At 51.7% G+C, this 15,320-nt stretch overlaps 1 protein-coding gene across 1 annotated transcript; it reads left to right on the top strand.

The window, feature by feature from the left end:
* Positions 1 to 352: 352 nt before the first annotated feature.
* CAV3 (caveolin 3) lies at positions 353 to 11,636 on the top strand. Its single transcript, XM_036099891.2, has 2 exons — positions 353 to 494; positions 11,295 to 11,636. Exons 1-2 carry the CDS (start codon positions 381 to 383, stop codon positions 11,634 to 11,636), a joined length of 456 nt encoding a protein of 151 aa, XP_035955784.1. The 5' UTR covers positions 353 to 380.
* The last annotated feature ends 3,684 nt before the right edge of the window (positions 11,637 to 15,320 follow it).

Here is a 15,320-nt window from a genome sequence, read left to right as displayed (position 1 = left end):
CCAACCCCTCCTCCCCTCCCAGAGCTGCCTGCATGCTGATGGCAGGGGGTGAATCCCAGGGCCTGCACCAACAGCCCAGCCGCCCCGTGGCCCACAGATGCCAAAGCCTCTGCTCTCGCTCGGGTGAGGCCCCTGTAAGGAGCGCTGGGCCTTCCAGCAGAGCTCCAGTCTTAATTTTAGCTTGGAGGCCTGCCACAGAGGCGTTAGCGAGAGACAGGCTGAAGTTATGTGGGACAGCTGTCAGAGGGCATGCTGGGTGGGGCCTGCTTGGCCGGCAGGGGCACAAGTCTGGGGACACTGAACTGTGTCCCTGCCCCAAGTCTTTTCAGCCACACTGGCCACACGGCTCAGGTCTCCTCCCGCCGTCCCCCAGCTCCACGATGATGGCCGAAGAGCACAAAGACCTGGAGGCCCAGATTGTCAAGGACATCCACTGCAAGGAGATCGACCTGGTGAACCGAGACCCCAAGAACATTAACGAGGACATAGTGAAGGTAGGCTCGGCGGGCCTGTCTGGGCACCGCTGCCCGGAGGCTGTCGGGTCTGCAGAGCGTCTGGGCACAGGACGGGGGAGGGCTCTGATCCATGCACAACCACGACCGGCTTCCCCGACAAGAGGCCCTGTTCCTTGGTCTGCTCCAAATCCTCCCTCAAAAGCCAGCATGTACACCCCCAAAGAACGTTTAGCATAAATAAGAGCAAAACCTCAGCCGGACATACATGACGCAGGTGTGGGGTGGGGAGGCGACTCACAGAGGCAAGTGCCATTAGCTAATGGGTCACATTGTATTTCTACTGGTAAGGGCTGATCTGTGATTCTGATGCGTTTAGTACTGAAATGCTGTCGGGTAGTGGCTCTTCCCATTAGCTCCTGGCCCTCATCCCAGGATGAAGACCAACGGGTGGCCAACTTGGGCGCTTTTCTGCGCCAGGGGTTATTTCTGCAGTCTCCGCGGTGGGCGCGGGGTTAATCCCCAGAGGGTGGCTTCCAGTACACATTAATTCCCCCAGAGCACTGCCCCGTGTCCACTGCCCGTGGTGTGGGGGCCATGCCCAGCACTCATGCCAGCTCCCTGCTTGACCCCAGGTCCTGCGGCCAGGCCAGGGCAGAGGCCTCTCAGAGGGCACCGGGCTCCCGAAAGGCAGTGCTCAGAGGACAGTTACCCAGCTTTTGGGGCGTCTCCCCCATGGCCACTGCCTGAGTCAGCCCCTTTCCTCGTCTGGATGCCACTAGCAGCCTGGCCGCCTCCAGGCCCACACCCTCACTCCAACCTCCACCCAGTAGCCACAGGGATCTTTCAGCAGAATTCCTGGGAGCAGGGTGCCCACCCCTAGCATGGGAGTCACAGGAAGGGCTGTTAAAAGGGCAGGTGCCTGGGGCTCCCTGGGTCCTACTAAACGCATCAAAATCACAGATCAGCCCTTACCAGCAGAAATACAATGCGACCCATTATACAATCACCTGATGTCATTGTACATTCTCTAAGCAGCCACAATTTTAAAGAGGAAAAACAAACAGGTGAAATTTTCGTGATATTTTTGATTTAACACAGTATTTCCAAAATAGTATCATTTCAGCATGTAACTGATATAGAACAATTATCATGCGCTATTACAGTCTGTTTTCATGTTTGAAATCCAGCCTGTAGCTTACTTACACTTAGACTGCCTATCAGTTCAGCCTCCACATGGATCAGAAATCCTTGTTCTGTCTTAAGATCTCATAAAATGTACAGTTGAAATCAAGTCACAGGCCCAAATTGTTCCAAACATTTTTAAAAAGTTTTCCCATCTCAGAATGAAGTATCATCTTTTACATTTGAATTAAAATTAAACAAGATTTAGAATTCTTCTATTGCCCTGGTCATAGGTCAAGTGCTCAAAGCTCGTGGCCACTGGACTAGACAGTGTGGCTCTGGGCTTGCTCAGAAGCACAGCCCCTATGCTGTCATCCCTCAGTGGGACACCTCCCCTGCCCAATAAACTTTAACTTCTCCCCATGGCTTTCAAGCCCCAACATGATCTGGCCCCAACCTTCTTCCGCCTTCCGGCTCCAACGCCAGGAGCTGGCCGCATCAGCCAGAACATACTCCCGTGTCAAGGAGCACCCTCCCCCTCTCCTCCCTGTGGTGAATGCCCTGCTCCACTTTCAAGACCCAACTCAAATGTCACCTCTTCCAGGAAGCCTTCCTCAGCTCCTCCAGGCAGACAGTCGCTCCCTCCTCCATGCTCCAACTTCCCTCCAGGCATTTCCCCCATCATAGGTCATACTATGCTATTACTGTATTTATCTGTATCATTAATGGTGCCAACAGGGTACTGATGGCCCAGTGTGAGAAGTGCCACAAGGGGGAAATTACTAGATAAATGTAAAATAGTATTCATCGTGGTTTGTACAGTGTGGTCTGGAGGAAAGAGTCCCGAACTCAGCTTTAAAAGGCCTGGTTTCAAATTTACTCTCTTCTACCTAAAAGCCATGACCCTGGACAAGCCACCTAGGTTTTCAGGACCTGAGTTTCCCTCTGTAAAATGAACATAATATCATTTACCTCCACCAGGTACAGGACTCTCCGAGCAGTGCTGTGCAAATAAAAGTATAACGTGAGAAATAAAAGAAATAAGGGATTGGAAAGTGCCTAACACAGTCGCTGGTGCACAGCAAGGGTGTGACAAGCGTGAGCGGAGTTGGAGCTTGGAGGAGCGTGCAGGACAGGACAAGGCAGCCGGGGGCCAGCTTGTACAACCAGGTTCCCCTTCAGGCGGTCCCTAGCCGGCTGCTGGGGGCAGAGAAGAGGACCCCAAGGGAGAATGTGGCTTCTGAAAGAGACCCACAACAGCTGACAAGTGTAGAGAGTCTCTCAGGCCCCACCGAGCCTGGAGTGAGCCAGCTCCAGGCTCCAGGCCCAGGTTCTAATCTGGGGGAGGGCTGGGGACAGCCTCCCCAGGAGCTGAGAGCAGTCTCTCTGGAACCCCAGAAAACATCCCTCAACGGCTAAGCAAAAGGCCTTGCAGATAATCTTGTCGAGAGGAGATGATTATTTGGTGTATTTATTGGACGTTCCCTGGTTTGGGGAGTTATTTGACTTTCTTTTGTTTTGAATAACTGAGAAATGAAAAAGTTTTGAAATTCAGAACGAGGATCATAGAACGGAGTCAGATAAATAGCACAAACAGGTCAAAGCCAACTTGGGGTTTGTGTACGGTCTTGTGAAAGAGATAAAAGGAAGGAAGAGACAGGAGAGCTGGCTAGGCAGGGGGCCTGTCTGAACGGGATCCTGGGGCACCTGGGTTTCTTTAATTAACTGGGGCAAAGACAAGATGGAGGGAGGCGGCAGGAAAAGGAAGTGAGAGGGTGAGACAGACGGAGAGAAAGAGGAACAAGGCAGAGGTGGAGATGAAATCTCAGGAGGGACCTGTCAGGCTGGTTTCACCAGTGCTAATGGGCTAGAATGGGAAACAAAGAAAGATGCCGGAATAAGACCAAGCTACAGAGACCCAAGTTCTGGTCCCAGCCTGACACAGCCTCGCTGTGTGACTCCAGGGAAATCCCTTTCCCTCTCTGGCCTGAGGACTGGCATCAACAGAGGCTGGGTGGTGAAGAGAGAGACCTGTCCCCTCTGTCAGCAGCTGCTGAGGTTTCACACAGAAAAGCCAAGGACACAGAGCAGGAGAGAGACCCGTGGTGTCTGTGGACTTGACCCTCAGTAGACTGGAGGCGCTCCCTTTTGACTTTCCAGTCAAAACTTTCCCAAACTTCCCCAACAAAGGCCTGGTACAGCCCTTGAACCTGGGCTGGAAAATGGGTGCCAAAGGCATAGGGAGAGCCCTGCACAGCCTCCCAGACTTGAACTGTGGTCCCCAAGGTTTGGGGCTGGGTCTCGGGCTAAGGGGAGGCTCCTGGGGATTAGAACACACCCCGTTCCCTCCTCCCCCGGCCGTCACCACCATTCCCAGAGTACGGATCCCACGAATTGTTCCTGAGTGCCTACTATGTGCCAGGTCCTGGGTTGTCTCAGAGGAGATGGGGATGAGCACGCAGGAGCCCGCATGCCAGGCTCCGGGGCATGTGAAGGTGCAGCAGCAGTCCCCAGGGCTCTCCCGCCTTCCCTTCAGACCCAGCTCGGAAACCCGCAGCCTCCCCTCAAAGGCCTCTGAGTTCTTTCTGAGAGGGCTCGGGGCTGTCTCCCTAACCCACACTGAGGCACTCAGATCCTAAAGTGGGAATGCTTGAGCCCAAAGTGTCACACAGGTCCCTCTCACCTTCAGGCTCCAACCTCTCTCCCCACAGCCACTCAAGGTCAAAGAGGGCAGGGCGGCAGACATGACCCCAGCCCATCCGACAGCTACATCTGCCACTAAACACCCTCCTCCCTTAGAAAAACACACAAACCGCACCCTTTGCCTATCAGCTCAGGCTAAGAAACACCCAAAGGACCCAGTAGCCACCAGTTCGGCAAACTCTGCTCCCGGTTTGGGCCCACCTGGACACCCCGTTGCAGAAAGAGGACACTGACCTGGTACTTCCTCTTGAGAGGAATCCAAACCAACAGAGAGGATGAGACTCAAATAATGAGAATATCTGGGAGAAGGTGCTAAATGCCATAGTTTAGGCCCTGATGAAGTGTCCCGGGGTTTAAGGGAGGAAGACCTTACTCTCGCCTGGGAAAATCAGGAGCCAGCTTCATGGGGAGACAGAAGCCCAGGTGCATTAAAAAAAAATGGGGAAAAAATTAAAATGTGAATAAGGCTTTTGAAGAAGAGGGAACAAAATAAGCGAAAGCCGTACCATTGAGAAGGATGTGGGGTGGCACTGGCAAGCGTGAGAGATGGTTACTGCCACCACCCCTCAACCTATGTCCATGGCAGACATTACTAATAGATCCCAGCACTCTTCCATGAAGCCACAGACCGTCGGTGAGGCAGAGCTGACACATAGAGGAAACCTCTTTGCTACTCTGCCTGCCGAAGAATGACAGGACTAAGTGCATCTGAAAGAGAATTTGTGGGAGAAAGCAGAAGGGGCAGGTTGAGACTGGGTTTTGGGAGGCCATCCAACCTGCCACTCATTCTATGTTGGCGGTTTCTTCCGTTTGGACATGTCTGGTCCCCTATCAGGTACCTCTCAGAAGACCTCCACTGGACTAATCAAACTGAGGTATTTATAATTTAGTGTTATGGGGACTCCTAGGTATTAACTAATCTAGCTTTTCAAAAGGTGGTCCACTTTCTGGGGGAGCCAGTTAAAATGCAGATTTCTGGGTTCTGTCACCAGAAATTCCTATTTGGTAGGGCCGGTGTTTTGCACTTTCAAGTACAAACGAGTCCCCCTTGTCCTGTAGAAGAGAAACCTGGAGTCCCGAGTTATTACCAGTTTCCCCTCAAGACACACTGTGTTGGTTATCGATTGCTGTGGTCACAAATCGCCCCAAACTCAATGGTGTAAAGCAGCAAGCCTGTGATGGTCTCCTACAGTTCTGTGGATGCAGCTGGGCACTTCTACTGCTCCCACTGGTGGCCTCTCAAGCGGTGGCAGCCACCTGGGGCCTCTGTTGAGCTGGCTCCCTCCTATGCCTGCTGCCTCAACGGGGACGGGTGGAAGGCGGGGCGCAGCTGGGAGGCTGGCATGGCTAGGTCTCTCCCTCGGGTGGCCTCTCCACCAGGCTCTAGAGCAGGGGATAGTATCAGACTTCTAACTCCACCAGTCTCTATATCAGCGTATATGGCAGCTCGGGACTCCCCAAGGCAGAAACTTCCAGGCCTCTGTGAGGCTTAGTTCTGGACCTGGCACAGCATCCCTTCTCCCGCATTCGGGTGATTAAAGCGAGTCCTAGGGCAAGCCCAGACTCAGTACGGGATGAGAAGAGGCAAGGGCTTAAATGCTCAGGGCCATGACTAATTGGGGGTCATCTCTGGAGACTGCTTAACACCCCATCCAAAAGCTGGCAAAATACTAAATATAAGATACATGGCCAGAAACCACCTACAAGGGCCACATTGTGAGCATTGCTTTGGTTCCCCCAGATTATATAGAATTCTATTATTGTTATTACCAATCATAACACAAGAAGCAAAGCTTTGCCATTTTTCAGCTGTTTTACAGCTATCACCCCATTTTAGCTTCCTACTCTATCGACCCATGTTTCTCAAATTATCTGGGCAGAGGGCCAGTTTTATTATAATAATTTCAATTTGTTGAACACCAATACTTTGGCAAAATTCAATAGAAATGAATTACTAGGGAAATGAAATGAAAAATAGGCATCTACAATGTAAGCCCCAATTTTTATTATTATGAGGGTTACCAGACATAAAACAACCGTCTCAAATTTCTGTGACTATTTCTAAATGCTTACTCTCAACTTCTGTCCATACCTTGTTGGGAAGAGGGGCACCGGCTCTGGACCACCCTTTAAGTAGCAAGGTACTAGGCAAGAAAACTAAGACCCAGCAAAACTAAACCTTCCCCTTGGGTGTTCTGACTCCAAATCGAGCTTTGAGTCACTAGGGTTCTTGGCCCAATCCTCTTGGTGTGTTTAAAAACAAACAAACAAACAAAACAAAAACAAAACAAAACAAAACAAAAAAACCCGGAGGCTCAGAGAGGAAAAGCACCATGCCCCAAATCACACAGCAACTCAGTGGTCAAGTAGAGCCTGGCACCAGATGTCTATCCCCCTGCCTAGAGCTCTTTCCCCACCCACAGATACTCTATCTGAATTGTCCAGGGCCCAGGATGCCCAAGGACTGAGTCATACAGGAATCTGGGGAGGTATTTTTGACAGGGGGTGGTTGCTGGCCTTCCCCGAATCCTCTGGCAAAGCCCAGCCCTGTTGCCCGGCACCCTTCCCCATCCTCTTGGAGCCTGTGGGGGCTGCACTGGCTCATTCCGATTAATCAACTGGCTCTCTCACTGTTCCAAAAATAAATATGCCAGAGAAGGGGACACCGACTGAATGGGCAGCCACGTTCACCCTTCCCACCCTCTACCCTCTCTCCAATTGCACACCAAGCCCTGAGGTTCTGCCGATGGGTCCAGCACCCACCCACCACCCTCCCAGAAAAAGCCATCTCCCCTCCACTTTAGAGACGGATTCAGAAATGAAGTCACTGTGTGCTTCTGATACACTGGCGTGACTGCCTAAGATCTCCCTGAGCCGGGTCTTATAAATACCTCCCCAAAGTCAGCGCTGTGACCAAAGCCATCCCAAGGCTCAACCCGAGTTAGAGGAACAGCTGGGCCTGCCCACACAGCCCATCCCCGCAAGAGCACATTTTCTGATTCCCAGAAAACGAGCAGTCGCCCCATGCACAGTGCCCAAAGGCAATTACAGGGAATAATTCAAATGTCAGCACCGACGTCTTCTGCAAAGAAGTAATAATTAAAAGACACAACAGAGAGGTCCCGGGGAGTGAGATTATTACCGTAAACAGAAATGAGGGAAAAGAAGCCTGCACCCATCTGACCAGCGCAGGTGGAGGTGTGCGTGCACACGCACACAATTACGACTAGGTAAGCTGCAGAATTACTGTACTTAGGATTTCCTGAGATATATTTTCACAGGAACATGAGAACTGAACACATAATTACTGTCACTGAGCACCTACCAGTGCCAGGTACTATGCTGAGCATTGCCCAAGAGGTGGTATGCCTAGCACAGAGTGGGTGCTGAATGAATCTGTGTTTGAATGGATAGAAGGATGGATGCATGGATATCTATGGGTGGATGGATAGATCCATGATCAATGCATGGATGGGTGGATGGGTGGGTGGATGGCTGGATAGATGGATGAGAGATGGATGGGTGGATGAATAGATGGTGGGGGGGGTGAATGGATGATTAATTATTTCAATTCCTCATAACAAGGTTGTAAGAAATAGCAAACCCATTTTACAGATGAGCAAGTGAAGCTCAGAGGTGTAAGTCATCTGCCAAAGTCACTCATCAGAGCAGCACATCACTGGTGTGCCAAGCCACTTTTGGGGCTCTACCATCCTCTTGACGAGAACACCCTGTAACAACCCACAACAACAGCTAACGGTGATTAATCCGGTATTCTGTGCCAGGCAGTGTTCTGAGTACTTAGATGTCTTAACTTACTGAATCCTCCAACAAACTTTATGAGATGAATCCAAGAAGCTGAGGCACAGAAAAGCTCAGAAAAGGTTACAGAGCCAGTCAGTAGCAGAGCTGGACTCCAGCCTCCAGAGCGTGACTTCCAACGGGGCTCTTTTCCACGCTGCCACCTCTCAGAGGCCAGACACAAATAATCAAATGTGTTGAAAGGCAGGATACACGAGACTAAATGAACAAAGCAGGCTGGGCTACAGAGGAGCAGGGCGGGTGGCTGGAAAGAAGGGGCTGGGAGCCCTGCCTTGAGGCACGTCTCTCTGGTCAACGAGGACCAGACCTCTGGGCCCTGCCTCCCACCTCTGGGCTGTCTGCCTCTTGTGAGGTGAGGAGGCAGGGCTGGGTCACCTGTGAGTAGTGGAGGCACCATCCTAAGGAACAGCCACAGGAAGGGCAGGGAGGCCACAGGCACCGAGTGGGAGAGCGAAGGAAGGAGGAAGTGCCTGCTGGGACAATATCTCCTCCGGCTAGCAAAGCTCCTGGGGCTACCCCATGCACCAGAAGCCAGCCAGGGTGCTAAGAGGCATCAGGCTGGGGCAGGGCCATGATGGAGGAGGGGCAGGCTACAGAGGTCAGAATGCCGCAATGGACAGGACCCAGGCCCTAGGGATCTAACTGAACCTCGATAATCATTCTGGGTGGACCCAGGTCAGGGTTGGAATGGTCGCCCAGGCCTAACCTCCCCGGCTTCTGAGATTTGAAAGCTCCCCCGAGAAACAACAACTCTGAATTTTTGCCCCGTATAAACCAAATAGAGAAGATGACAGTCCTTTCCATCCACTGTCCAAAGCCATGAGATGCTCCTCAACCAACTTGGGACTTCTTTTCCAAATAACCAGCACACCAGTTTTCCATCTCTGCCTCCAAAGCTCACAGTCCACCAAATTCCCAGCCTGCCACCACCTCCCAGAAGCCCTCCAGGAATAAGTACCATCTTTCTGAGATGAGGACCATATTTATATTCTTCCCTCCAGCCTCGCCCTTCCATCCAGGCCCCCCTTTAAGAGGTTAAATGACCTCTGCTGAACCCCAGCAGAGACAGCTGGAGGCTGAGATTTACTGGGGGTCCGGGAAGGCCCTACTGACTCCCTGAGTCAGCTTTTCACATCACCTGCAGCCTGAAATCCCAGGCTGTCAACTTTGCTCCCCTTGAACATACCAGCCCCTGGGTGAGACCTCATCCTCTGCGGTCTCCAGGGGGATCCAGGGATCTGAGGCGTGGCACGGAAGCTCAGAATATACTCATGTGACAAAAACAGGACTCGCCATTATACATACAACAGGGTTGTGTCCACTCCCTCCCCCAAAAAAAGTCACCCTGGAAAGAAAAGCACCAAAGCAAGGACATTGTTAGTACTAGAGAAATACAAATTGGAGATGCTTTTGTTTTCCTTTTACTATTTCCTGAATTTTCTGCAATGTGGCTATGTCATTTAAAAGCAATTTGAATAGTAATTCTGTGCCCAGATGAGAGGATCCCCTGGAAGACTGATGTTTGAGCTCTGGCCCTCCACCCCCACGCCCCACAGGTGACCCCTCCGCCCTCAGTCTGATGAGTTTGAGATTTCATTCAACCAGCTTTTATTCAAATGGCCCAGGAGCATGAAAGATGATCATGTCCCCATTTCACAGACAGGACAGCTAAAGCTTAGGGATGCTAAAGGACATCGCATATGAGCTATGATAGTGTTTAATGCATAACGGGGACTCAAGAAAGTTTAGTTAAATGACTCGGCTGAAAGTACTCTTTTTTTTTTTTCAAGTTTACTGATTATTTTTTCCCACTTCCCAAATGGGGCTTCAGCCACATTTCACAGTGGAAAGCGTGAACCGGATTCTCTGAGCGCCCGTGCTCTTTCCAGCTGCAAGGTGGGCTGGGGTAGGCAGCAGGGAGAGGAAAGTCTGAGGTCGCCGTGGGACTAGGGTGAGGTGCTTCGGGCCTGCTCAGACTGACTCGGCACCAGACACCTTTACGAGCCAGGACGGCATGGCCCTCACTTCACCACATGCCAGATCCTAAAATAGCTCTCAGACCTGTGCGCCTCTCTCTAACCCACTGCCATCACCCCAAACCAGCCTGGCAGCGGGTCCCGCCTGGAATATTGCCACGGCTCCCGACTGGACCCCACCTGCGTCCTCTCTCCCAATCACCACCGGCCCAGCCAGCTACGCAAAATCCAGATCAGATTGCCGACAACAGGCTGGTGGTTGCCGGAGGCCGGGGCTGGTGGTGAGCGAAGGGGGTCAAAAGGAACAAACCTCCAGTTATAAAATAAGGAGTCCCGGGGATGTAAGGTACAGCACGGTGACTATGCTTCACCATACCGTGCGGCATATATGAAAGGTGCTAGGAGAGTAGGTCCTAAAAGTTCTCATCACACACACAAATTGGAGCTCTGTATGGTGATGGGCGTTAGCTACACTTAGTGTGGTGATCAGTTCCCAAATATACACATACGGAATCATTATAGTGAAACCAAAACAATGCTATATATCAGTTATACCTCAATTAAAAAACAACAACAACAACAACACCTCCGATCGAGTCAAGCCAGCCCCTGCGCAAAAGCCTTCGGAGACTGCTCATCACAGTGACTGTCTGGCCAGGCCCCTCCCGCCTCACTCTGGCCACGCTGGGCTTGCCCTTGGCCTTCTGGAAGCACCTGCATCACCCCGAGGGTGCACACTGTCCATCCCATGAGGTCCTAGCCGTGCCCAATATGTTTCTCCAACCCTCGCCCCTCCCTCCACCTGGCTCCCTTCAGGGACCAGCCTAGCTACATGTCTCCTCCTTACCCCCAGGATGACCAGGACTGTCCAACTCTCTAGGATCATAAAATCACAGAATTTAAGAACCATGCCTTGCACGTCCTGGTGGCTTTAAGCAAGTCACGCAACTCCCCAGGGCCTGTTTATCCACCCATAAGATGAGGGCGTGGGCCCAGCTCCGTGCCTCACAGCTCCCGGGCACCACCGGCATCACCGGGGAGCTTGTCGGAAATGCAGTGTCAGGCCTCACCCCGGCCGTGCTGAGTCAGGATCCCCGGCAACGCGGCCCCGCCAGCAGGCGCAGCCAGCCCTCCAGAGCGTTCTGCCGCCGGCACACTGAAGTGCAGGAAGTGGGTGGATGTTGTGACCGAAAGATTGCCCTTCCCACCCCCGCAGGTGGATTTCGAAGACGTGATCGCAGAGCCCGTGGGCACCTACAGCTTCGACAGCGTGTGGAAGGTGAGCTACACCACCTTCACGGTCTCCAAGTACTGGTGCTACCGCCTGCTGTCCACACTGCTGGGAGTCCCGCTGGCCCTGCTCTGGGGCTTCCTGTTCGCCTGCATCTCCTTCTGCCACATCTGGGCAGTGGTGCCGTGCATTAAGAGCTACCTGATCGAGATCCAGTGCATCAGCCACATCTACTCCCTCTGCATCCGCACCTTCTGTAACCCGCTCTTTGCCGCCCTGGGCCAGATTTGCAGCAACATCAAGGTGATGCTCCGGAAGGAAATGTAAGGCCAGGTGGGGGCGATGGGGGTGGCCGGGCAGGGGGAGTCAGGCCAGGCTGGCCCCACGGTACTTCTCGGCGGGCCTGCTGGCGAGCGCTTTCTCTCTAGGGACTGCTATTTCCCCCCAAGACGGAAGCACACAGTTTTGGGAAGCCAGAAAGAAAAGACAGCCCTGCCACAGAAGCACAGTGGCCCTTCAGCCTGCCCCCTACCCCACCCCGATGCCCCCGCAACCGGGCAGGAGGAAAGAGAATTTGCTAAGAGGCAGCTACTGCAAGTCTTTGCATTCACCTGTACTGTAACAGCACAAACCAGCACTCAGTTCCCACCGGGGTCAACCTGTCCATGCACGCCACCTGGGAAAGCTACCAGTGACTCTTGGCATTAGGAGGGTGGCTCCAATAAAGGGTTTCGGCTGCATTTGGGGAACGCTGTGTTTTGTGTGTGTCCAGAAGGTAGGTACATGTCCCGATGAGCTCCAAAAATACAGTTTGCTGCCCTGAGAAATAAGCGGGGCAAGTTGGTTGGCCCTCCTCTTGGCCAAATTCAAGAGCCAGAACAGAGCTGGGTTCCTCTTGGGCTTCTTCTTATTCGCTGGCTATTTGCTCCCCCATGTTCCTTGGGAGATTATTTCCCATTGGGTTCTGTTGCTCTGGGCCAGCCAGTGGTCACCAACAGAAGAAAACGGCCCTTGGGCTGGAAGGGGCGGGAGTCCCTCCCTGGGCACCACTGAGGGCAGGGCCTGAGTTAAAAACTCTCAGAACCTCCCCTCTGGCTCACCAGACTCCAAGCCCCTGGCCCTGCTGCTTGGCACATGCACCCCTTCAGCCTTCAGAAATGTGATGAGGGCATAAGATCCAATTTGTGCATCTGTGGACTCACTATGGACATAAAAAACAATAGGAGGGGCATATTCCACCTCCTCCTCACCTAACCCCACTGGGGGTGAAAACCAGCAATCTTACATTCTTTAGAGATATTTTTCCCAAGATTGTTATCCAGAACTTAGTCCTCAGCAAAAAAAAAAGAGCGGGGGGCTTTTGTGATTACATTTGTTTGGAAAATGCTCTATATTTCTCTCAGAGATTTTTCAGTAGACATCAGTATATTAAAGGCTCTGACAAGTCCTGCAGTGAAGAAAACTGTTCAGGCCAGTGTCTCCCAATCCCACTTGACCTTTGTTTCCCCCCATGTAACACCCATTTAAGTCTCATAAAATGATGGTTCCACAGCAGGTTTTCAGAGGCATCAGCTGGTGCCTGGACATGAGCCCAAGGGGTGTTGGGGAGCAGTGTGGTGGAGCAGATAAGGAGACAGGGCACAGGCAGCCTCGGTTCCAGTCCTGTCTCTCCTCCTAGCTGCCTTCTCTGGTCTCAATTTTATCATCCATAAAGCGATCCCTAATGTCCATCTCAGCTCTAAAATTTTAGTCATTTTTGCTTTTTCTAGTATCTTATTATGCCATTTTCAAACACAGAGGAAAGTTGAAAGGTTTGCACACCATCTAGTTTTGACAATGAACATTTTACAGCTCCTACTTTGTCACAGCTCTCTCCATCCACTAGCCTCAGCTTTCTTTGTGCATGTTTCTTTTTTATGCATTTTAAAATAAGCTGCAGATACCCATATTTTTACTACTAAACACTTCAGCAGTCATCCCTTAGTTTTTTCTAGGTGGGGCAGTTACAGCCCAGAGAGGTCACCTCTGGACTTGCCAAAAAGACACCCAGCAGGCCAGCACTGGAGTAAAGCAGCTCCTGCCCACTGCTCTTTGCTCTATGCAGGGGCTCTTCGCGTTTTCAGGTGGATTGAGTGAGCCCAGGCTCCTCCTGCTGAAAAGGTTTAAAGTCAGTATCACTTACATCCTCCTCGAAGGGGGCTGCCCTTCCAAACATCTCTTGAAGGCATTAGGCCATCAGCTTCAGACTTGGCATCTTGGGTTGTGCAGAGATGTTTCACCACCTCGACATTTTCTATAACCTGATTTGACTACAGCTCCAATTTTTGAAGCTTGCTCTCTTTCACTAGGGGCAGATGATAGCAGGTGCTCAATTACCCGTGAAGTTCACAGAACTGGAGAAAGGGCACACAGTTAAGATGGATGTATGTCTGAGAAGTTCTGTTTCTTCCAGGAATCTCCTGGAGAAGTAGCAGGAAGAACAGCATGGGGGCGTAATGGGAACAGGCCGGAGGAGGAGGAGGCGGGGTGGAGTTCTGCTCTCTCTCATATGCTACATTCGGCTCATCAGGGACTCTGGCGCAAAATGCAGCTCCAGAGTGTGAGTCCATGGAACCCAAGAATGAACGCGAACCCATCTGTGGTTCTGCGTAGCCCCCTGATCTCACTGAAAGAAATATGTGTTAGTGTCCCTTCGAGGTGACAATCTAGAATCCTATTATCTCCAGAGTTAGACGGGGGCACACAGTGGGTGTGGCTATGTCATATACAAGAGATCCGTGCCTGGGTCTTAGAGCCTTTTTTTTTTTTTTTATGGAATTCTGACAAATAGTGACTGAAGACCATGGGACCAGGTCCCCACCCCCACCCCCACCACACCCCATGTGTACTTCTGTCATAATCAGGCAGAAAACTCTGCTGTCCTGCAGGGGAATCCAAGTCCACAAGCCACCAGACACGATCACTGTTTTAGGGAGGGAGAAAGAGGGCAAAGCAACGTATGAAAAAAAACTGTTTATTCAGTGCGCCTTTTATAAAGCAGTTGATGAAGCAGACATCTTGGTATTGGCCACACCATTCACCAAAAGGCACAGTCCACGAGGGTACCACAAAAATCACCACGGTAGAACAAAAGCGAGGAATCCACATTTTGCATTTAGTGTTGTTTCATTGCAATTGAATAGAAAAGGTTAAGGACTTTGAAACCAGGATCTTCGTAAAAGGCAGCCTCCTGCAGTTGTAACCCACAGATCCATCCCCAAAGGAGCACAAACTGTGTGAGAGATTATTTCTTTCAGGGCCGAAAGAAATAAGGCTCAGAGTCTTCAAGTGTTCACATTTCACTTTTGACCATTGGAATAATGAAACATTCCAGAAGAAAACCTACATGTTCCAATTGACTGGCACCTCCAGCCATGCCTTTGGTTTGCCAACAGGTCTGACACTGTGGGAGAAGGTGGTATGCAGACCTCGGGCGTGGGATTTGGGGAAGGAGGACAGAAACAACCAGCTCCAGTGATCAGGACCCTGCACTCATGCTTCCAGGCTCCGTTAGAGAAAGACTGTGACGATGAAGATATTCTCCAGCACAAGATTGGGAGGGGAGGGGTATAGAGCCACGGGTGCTGCTGAAATCCAATGCCACTGATTTGCTGGTTCTAGTGCCCAAGAACCTTGCATCTCCAGGGTGCTCAAGAAGGTTGTGCCCCTAGTCAGAAAAATCTGTGAATTGCTGTCCCCTTGATCCCCAGTGGCCTCTGTTAGCTGCTAGGGCAGCAACTTCCCCGGGAACAGCAGAGGAGAGGGCATCTCTGGCTGGTGAGCAGGGAGGCTCAAATGCCAACAGACCCCACCATGGCTGCATGTGCACCCAGAGTGCCCCAGTGGTCCCAAGCATGGCCACGAAGACCCCCAACCAGCATCCCGTTAGCTTCCCAAAGAGCAGGGACTGACTGGTGTTGACACTCCTGGGACATGTCACAGCAACACTGTCTCTGGGTCTAAAGATAATAC

This window comes from Halichoerus grypus, chromosome 1, assembly GCF_964656455.1.
Source record: "Halichoerus grypus chromosome 1, mHalGry1.hap1.1, whole genome shotgun sequence".
NCBI classification, from domain to species: Eukaryota; Metazoa; Chordata; class Mammalia; order Carnivora; family Phocidae; genus Halichoerus; species Halichoerus grypus.
This window is presented reverse-complemented; position numbering and strand designations above follow the sequence as displayed.

Excerpts from the sequence above, each read along its gene's own strand:
- CAV3 (XM_036099891.2), top strand. The coding sequence starts at position 381 with ATGATGGCCGAAGAGCACAAAGACCTGGAGGCCCAGATTGTCAAGGAC. Across the intron at positions 495-11,294 it reads TTAACGAGGACATAGTGAAG|GTGGATTTCGAAGACGTGAT; the intron begins GTAGGCTCGGCG and ends CCACCCCCGCAG.